This window comes from Aulonocara sp. 'chitande type north' Nkhata Bay, linkage group LG3 (genome assembly GCF_057382095.1).
Source record: "Aulonocara sp. 'chitande type north' Nkhata Bay isolate Kocher_YH1m ecotype deep benthic linkage group LG3, A_spYH_male_GT1.1, whole genome shotgun sequence".
NCBI classification, from domain to species: domain Eukaryota; kingdom Metazoa; phylum Chordata; class Actinopteri; order Cichliformes; family Cichlidae; genus Aulonocara; species Aulonocara sp. 'chitande type north' Nkhata Bay.
This window is the reverse complement of record NC_141346.1, coordinates 42,514,815-42,522,503: the sequence shown is the minus strand read 5'-3', so window position 1 is coordinate 42,522,503 and position 7,689 is coordinate 42,514,815. Positions and strand designations below refer to the sequence as shown.

At 43.0% G+C, this 7,689-nt stretch overlaps 2 protein-coding genes across 3 annotated transcripts; one reads left to right on the top strand and one right to left on the bottom strand.

The window, feature by feature from the left end:
* Positions 1-276: 276 nt before the first annotated feature.
* Positions 277-4,120, bottom strand: LOC147335752 (E3 ubiquitin-protein ligase RNF182). The gene is made up of 2 exons (XM_086287542.1): positions 4,051-4,120; positions 277-2,073 (listed from the first exon to the last, which is right to left on the bottom strand). Exon 2 carries the CDS (start codon positions 1,994-1,996, stop codon positions 1,349-1,351), a length of 648 nt encoding a protein of 215 aa, XP_086143668.1. The 5' UTR covers positions 1,997-2,073; positions 4,051-4,120; the 3' UTR covers positions 277-1,348.
* A 2,193-nt stretch (positions 4,121-6,313) lies between these two features.
* Positions 6,314-7,556, top strand: LOC147335751 (RING finger protein 227). 2 transcript variants are annotated; one of them, XM_086287541.1, is made up of 2 exons: positions 6,314-6,817; positions 7,229-7,556. In XM_086287541.1, exons 1-2 carry the CDS (start codon positions 6,367-6,369, stop codon positions 7,285-7,287), a joined length of 510 nt encoding a protein of 169 aa, XP_086143667.1. In that variant the 5' UTR covers positions 6,314-6,366; the 3' UTR covers positions 7,288-7,556. The 2 variants fall into 2 exon arrangements, with proteins under 2 accessions (XP_086143667.1, XP_086143666.1); XM_086287540.1 differs by having other exon boundaries at positions 6,318-6,817; positions 7,226-7,556.
* Positions 7,557-7,689: the final 133 nt, after the last annotated feature.

The following is a 7,689-nucleotide window of genomic DNA, read 5'->3' as shown; positions in this document are numbered from 1 at the left end:
TTCTGAGTCAAAATGCCATGACATCATTCATGAGAGACATCTTTGACATTTTTTTTTTTTTGGGGGGGGGATTATAGGCCAATAAGTCATTTATAATAGTTTAAAATTTAAAATAACTTTTTGGAAAATATCTAAAATCACTTATTGGTAATTGCTCTGTTTTTTGACCCTCTGATTCGTTGCTGACCCACACCTGAGCCACAGGTACCCTTGAAATGAACTGAAACCTGGACACTGGGTGACAAAAGGCACTAATGGGACAAACTGCATGTTTAATTGGGTGGCAATGTCAAACAGAAGAATACAGTGCTTAGGGTGAGCTTTTTATTAACACAGTGCATATTTCATGTTTCAAATGACCTAAAACTAGAAATTAATAATTAATATCAGCACAATGTTTGTCTAGCCACAGGTTAAAAAGAAACTCATGTGTACTCGTGTTTTTATTCATTGCTAATCATCTTCTTGCAGCTATCTCCTCCTCTGTCCCACCAACCCTCTACATGCCCTCCTTCAATACTTCATTTTCCTTCCTTTAATAATTACAACTTCACAAAACATAATACCAACATATTAAGCACAGAGAAATCATATCACTTACCATGAAAGTTATTCTCCATAATGGGGCAGATGTGTTCATCCATGAAAAACAGTTATAACTGTGTACTGAAGTTTCTGTGTGAGGTACGGTTCAAACTTTTGTATGCTCAATTACGTTTGCTGTAGTTTACATCACAGGTGAGAGAAATGAGTGCACACTGATGAAATAAATACATGTGCGTTCTCAAGTAGATTATTAAAGTTAGGCCACTTTCACTGATTTCCAAACATGTGCACACCCTGCACAAAGTAAAGGACTGATGTAAGGACTGAGGACCTCATTTAATTTATTCTTTGGCAGCAGAGTCAGCCGCTGCAAAATGATATTATCAAACATAATAAGCATGATGAGAACGATTAAAGAAACCTTAGGGTTTGGTTGTTTCCCTATTAACCACTAGGGGGCACGCTTTATCAAGCTATCACTGATTAAAAATCTGTACTTAAGGCATTCAGTAAGGACACATTTAAGGATTGGACTCTAGTGTAGTAGTTTGAATGTGAACGGTCACCAGTTCAAGATCAGGAGGAGACACAAACTCCTTTGGAGTTGTGTCAGGAAGGGTATCCACTGTAACACAAAAAAATTCTACCAAATCCCATATGCAGAGCTGTCTTCTGGAGCAACCCCTTTTGAATAAAGGAGCAGCTCTAATAAGTAAAAACTTAATTTGATTACAGGGTGAATGCTAAGTACACTTAAAAAAGCATGTTAATAGAAAAAGACTGGCAAACAATTTCTGTAACTCTAAAATTTCCTGTTCAGGAAATGTGGCCCAAACACCACCCCGAACACACAAGTGATCACAAACAGCACCCAGAAGATGACAGCCAGGATCTGTACACAAAACAGCGTCTTCCTGCTCTGCTGTATGATCTCCTCTTCGCCCACCAGGCCAGGCGCTGTGCCATAAGGGGTTTCGGGGTGCATCTGCTGCACCCGCAGGCTGACGGTGGGTAAGATGATGAAGCGGGTGTCCCTGTTGCTGTTGCCCTCCATGGAGAGCACCACTCTCTGGGTGACTGTAGCCATCCGCGAGGTCACAGTCATGGGCAGGTGGAAGGCCCCGGGGGGCAGCCTGGACAGGATGCGGGAGTTGCAGGGTAAGGTGAGGGCATCCCCGGTTTCCAGTGGGGTCAGATGGCGGCAGAGAGGGCAAGGAATGGCTTGTGGGCTGTGGGCGTCAGGGGGGCAGAGCTGGATCCTCTGGAGGCACTCAGTGCAAAAAACGTGGAGACACTCCAACATCCGGGGGCATTTGTTGTAGCAGTTGTACTCCTGGTAGCAGATGGGGCATTCCACATCCATGGGTTCCCCTGGACCGGAGCCACGGCTGGGCACGGAAGCAGCAGCGGGATCCCCCTTCTGCGGCACTGGGGCAACATGCCCTGACATGGTGTGGGAGTGGGTGGATGTAGAAGAACTGGCGAGAGGCAAGTCGGGGATGAGTTTTTAGCTAAAGATGTTAAACTCTGTAGAGAGAAAACATGATCAACATAAACTTCATGTCGACTTTCCGTGAGACAGAAACATCAGGATCTGCTCCCCCAAAGATCCTTTGTTTCTTTAACTTTCATGAACAGATTCCACGGCCCATGAGTCATAGCATTCATCCGTTTAACCGCTCACACATCCACCATCCACCACCCCCCTCACTTACTCACAATCACCTTTGCCCTTGAGTGCGTGCTAGATAGCACAGACACACACACACAGTCAGAGAAAAATATACAAAATAGTCGGGAAAGGAAGTAATCAGTCACTCTAAGATTTCTCCATTTGTGGGTGTGTGTGTTTGTCAGAGCACGTCGTCTTTTCCCAGCTCAGGCTTGTTCCACTTCAGTCATTCAAAGCAGCTGGTTTTTTTTTTAAATTAAGAAAACATAAGAAATGTTGGTATCAAAATTACTGTATTTGGAGGCACTTAGGGGAAGCGGTTTGTGTTGCAAACAGATTGCGTGTACCGAGCCAGAAGTCATTATTTATTTACTGAGTGATGTCATACTGAACTCAGGGTGATGTAAGACCCAGCGTTTTTGTTGGGCTGGCTTTTACCGGCTTTCTTCTACTTCATGGAAGTGTAATTTTAAATCAACTAAGTGGATCTCTAACACAAAGACTCTTTTCAAAAGGTGTGTTGAATTGACACAGCAGCCCAGCATTTTAACACCGTGGCTGTGTTAGAGTCAAATAAAATCTTTATGGGAAGAAGACTTTTTGGGAAATGCCCTGCTTTGCTTTCCTGTCATTAGATGTGAAGATTGATAAGGTTGTCTGCAATGAGAAGCTGCTGCCAGAAGTCAAATTCAGGGAAACTGTTATGCTCATTTCCACAGTTTCTGATTCTTGGATTCTACTACAGTAGCTTTGCATAATTTATATTTTAAATAATGCTTTTTTTCTTATACTTAAGTGCAGCCCCGCTGTTCATCCTGTGACAAAAACAACCCATTTTTAGTGCCTCTCTCTTTAAGGCAACTTTCTTGTAATTGGTTGTTTGTAATACACAGAAGGTTTGAACAGCATCTGCTGTAGATAGTTTTTTTTAGACCTGCTGCTTCTTCTTTTGCCCAGTTTCCTCAGATTTTTTGAGGACACACTGCACACCATGCTGAAATATGCAAAGCTTTGGGCTGATAGGTCTTTGAGACTCACTCACAAAAACACGCCATTTTATGTTTTAAGTTTTCTGTTATGTGTAGACACAAAAACCGCTCATCCCTCGAGTTAGATACGTTTTAGACTTGAGTGGTTCACAGGTGAGTGTTAAGAGGTTAATACAAAACCACTCCTCTGGAAATGGTCAGGTATAAGGACTGGACTGAACATGACCTTTGGAAATTGTGGAGAAATACTGCTCAAGTCAACTTTAAAAATTACAAGAACTCTGGCTCCTTGGTATCAAAATGTAAAGCAATCATGGCACAGTCAAGACTTTCCCACGGCACTGTATATACCATAAAAACGATACAAGGAAATACACAATACTTTACTTTAAGGCCTAAAACCTTTTGGTCAGACACACTGACAGTCTGTAACATTTGTTGATGTCATTTGATCTGTGATTTATGAAAGGAATCAGTAGAATTGTGTAGCTTTACTGGCGCTTTGCTTTTCTATATTTGTGTCTCGCACGGGACAATGACGAGGTAAGCCACACACACTCAGTGGGGGACTGTTGCTTAGCACACCGGGTCCCCTTTGAATCGGTCCATGGCAACCTGAAAGCCTTTCTTCAATAAGTCATCAGCACATTCATGCAATGAGAACAGAAAGTCGACTTTTAGAGCCAAACTAAGCATTTTAGTGAATGAAAGCGACCTGTGGAAGACAGCTATGCATACTTAAGTGAACTCTTTTCTAGGCGAGCGGGCCTGCTGGGACTGTACACAGAGTAACACACAGCGCTCCATCATCACAAACGTAAAAGAGATCAGAGAGTCACTTACCCACTGCGCTCCGCTTCCCACTCATCCAAGGAACCTTTGTTTCCCACCTACAACACCGGCGCCTTCTTCTTCACAGGCACACGCAGTTTCTCTCATGTCGGTACAGATCTGTTCTCGTTACGGTGCACATTAATCAGGCGAGTTTATAATGTCTGAGCTCAGCTGACTGGCAACCTTTTGTTTTCGCTCAGTCTCACCTGATTTTATCCGTCTGGTCCCCAGTGAGGCACCTGTGTGGCTCGCTGAGCAGTAATTAAACCCTCAGTGATGTAAAGGTAACCAGGACACAAAAGACAGAAAATGACAGATTGGTGTCTCTCGATCATGACTTGCACTACTCCGCTTGCGTATCATGTTATTATGCTTCCACACAGTCAGCATGTTGGGATTTTAAAATAGAAAGTAGGGCTTAGGCTGAAATTATTAAACATCCTTGCAGTTTGTACATAGCATACATGCTCAGATTCCTTGATTCATTCAGTGGCCACCTCTCATGCTCTTCAAATGGAGAAACTGATCATCATAGAGGTTTCCTCACATACAGAGAAACTTTGGTATCGGTTTGGAAGGTGTATAGTTTTTACACCTTTGTAATTAATACAGCGATATAAACACGTGAGATGCAGGCTCCATGCAAAGACCATCACTGGTTTTTAATTGACGGCTGGTTCCTTTCTCTTTAGCATTACTGAGATCCTGCTGACCAGCTCAGAAACCTGAAACAGCTCAGGTGGAGAATTTTCACAGTAGACAGTTTAACTTGTGACTTAAGATTTTTCGATATGATTTTCCTAAACTGTTGATCTTAAAGTGTTTTTTCACTCATTTTACACACCCATGTTGATCTAAGTGATCTGACCTACTATTTAGTTTATTGTTATATTACTTGGAAGGTACCTGTTCACTTAGCTTTGCTTACCGGGAATAAAGTGTGTGCTGCTGTTTCCTGCATATGACAAATAAAACTGTAAACTTGTACTGAAGCGTAAACAGCAAGTGAAACCGACATGTAACCCACCTGAGGTCTGTCCCTTGTGTTCGTTGGCGTTGGCGTAGTTTGTTTGTATCACACATGCTGTGTTTAAAGGTTGGTTGTGCAAGATTCAGAAAGCCCTTAAAATTATTGACACACGCCCTACTTCTCAAGTAGGCATGAGCAAACCAGTTAGAGCCCATTTTGCCTTTATATCTGTCTGGTTGTAGATCAGGAGGTAGACCAGGCCTACTATTCAGAAGGCTGGTGGTTCGATCCCTGGCAGCTCCAGTTTACATGGCAGGCGTATGCCTAAATATATCGAGTTGCTGCGATGTGACTGACTAATTGGATATTTGCATCAGTGAGCATCACTCCTGGTTAGGTTTGTTGACTTGAAACATTAGTCGTAACATTTCAGTATAAGTTCTGTGTGTCTGTAGTTAAACAGGTGAAAAGTGGTTCATGTATATACCCATTACAAAAAACCCAAACACCCCTTTTCTAAAAAAAACAAAAACGAAATACTTCACAGGATATGATCCCATTTTCCTTTGAGTATTAAGAAAGAGACCTGGTGCTTTACATAATTATACCCTGTACAGTAAGATCAATGCAGGGGGGAAAAGTGGGAAGGCGTAAAAAGAACAGAGAGAACAAAAGACTCTACAACTCACACAGGAAACACACAAACGGAGAGAACAGGAGAGGTTCTGGCTTTGTGATTTTTGGCCGAGACTGTGGCACAGCGGAAATCACCATGAAAGGAGTTAGGGCTGGATTATCTGATAGGAGTTTTATTTGGGGGATTACTGTGGAGAGGGAAGAGCCGACGTCACCCACGCATATACACACATACACAACTAGATAAGAAGGAAAAGCCTAGTCTGATATGTGAAAGACATTTCTCTGATCTCTGAAGATAACTTCCTGGGACTATTAGAAATGTCTACACAGCTTGACTTGTTGTATCTTGCCCTCCTGCCTGTCATGTACTGCACAGTGATAGAGGAGTGTGTGAGAGACAAGGATGAATGAAAACAAACTCTGTATGTTTAATGTGGATATTCTGTGTAGATACACACTTGTTACTGTGTTACTGTAGCTGGGTGTGCGTGTCTGTGTGTTTTGGAACCACTTCTCATGGCGTCATTGTCAGCAGTATCGTTACATCACGTGGGGCTTGTGACTCATCGGCCGTGTTTAGTTGGGTCTGAAAGGTTAGGTTTCCGACAGGACGTCCACGCCCCGCCTCTCTCGGTGCAGTTTGAATAAAGCTGAGAGCGACTCGCCTTCTGGTTCATTCAAACTTTAAGGACGAAACGCCAGCATCAGAAAACGACATGTGCGCAGAGGAACTCGAGTGCGGGGTTTGTTACCAGACCTACAACGCGGGTCGGCGGTGTCCCCGGGAGCTCCAGTGCAAGCACAGCTTCTGCGAGAGCTGCCTCTTGGCCCTGTCCAGGCCCCTGGGACCCGGAGATGCGCATCTGGGGGCTGGCAGGTTGATCGTATGCCCGCTGTGCCGACACATCACATCCATCTCCGATCATGGGAAGATCCGAGCCGAGCTGAGGGTGGACGAGAGCGCACTGGAGCGGCTGACGGCTGCGGGACTCCTCAACGAGCCCGACGTGGACGATCAGGTTCAAGGGGACGAGGAGGAAGCGACAGCTCCCGAGACTCCAGCCGAGGAGAGCGAGTCTTCCGCGGGCACAGGAGGCGGGAGACTCCGGCGGTCTTTGAAGAAAGTTTGGCAGGCGATAAACGGCAAGGGCCAGCAGAGAAGAGAAGGTAAGAGAGACCCTGATTGTGGTTTATGATACTTTCACTGGCAGATTTATCCTCGATTAAGTATCAGCGAAACCAGACTGTCAAAATATCATCTAAAAATCTCAAGTTTGTGTCCATTTAGTGATTTTATTCTGAAATCTTAAGGAAAAAAACTTCACATGAATAATCCAACTGCTATAGGAACTAAAAGGAAAATAATAGCCAACTTTTTATTTTAAGTAAATGATTAGTGCTGTAAAGAGATGCAAACTTAGTCACACTATAGTTTGGTTTGATCACACTTTCTTCGGTACCTTTTGTAAGAACTGGCATGTGTATCCATTCAATAACAACATTCTTTAACTTTAGGGAGGTTTCCATTGAATTAAGTTGTTCATTGTTTTCTAATGTGCTCTCTCTTTCTTTCAGAAGACTGTATGACCAGTGAAGACCTGAGGGCCCTCGCCATGATGTCCTGCCACATGTTTTGAGCAGCCCATATGGCCCCAGAGTAATGCAGTATGAGTGACGAATCATCTTAAAATGGACTTGATGGCGATGATGATAAAGCCATGTGGACACTGTGAATGTTTTGATTCCTTGTTTGGCCGCTGTGTAGCCAAATGTGATGCCAAAGCAGCCTTTTCAGCCCCACTTATGTACAGATGCAACTGTTTTGATATTTATTGTTTTTTTTTTTATTTGTTTTTATGAAAGTATTTAATATTTAAAAAAATAAACACATTTTTTTAAAAACACAGTTTGAAGCTTTCTGTGGATTTTTAGTGATTTGCCTTTTGATAAAAAACAACAAAGTTTGAATTTATTATTGTCATAATTAAAAGCTGATAAGTAAATTGAAGGGGAAATGTACGGCCTTTCAAAGGAAAGAG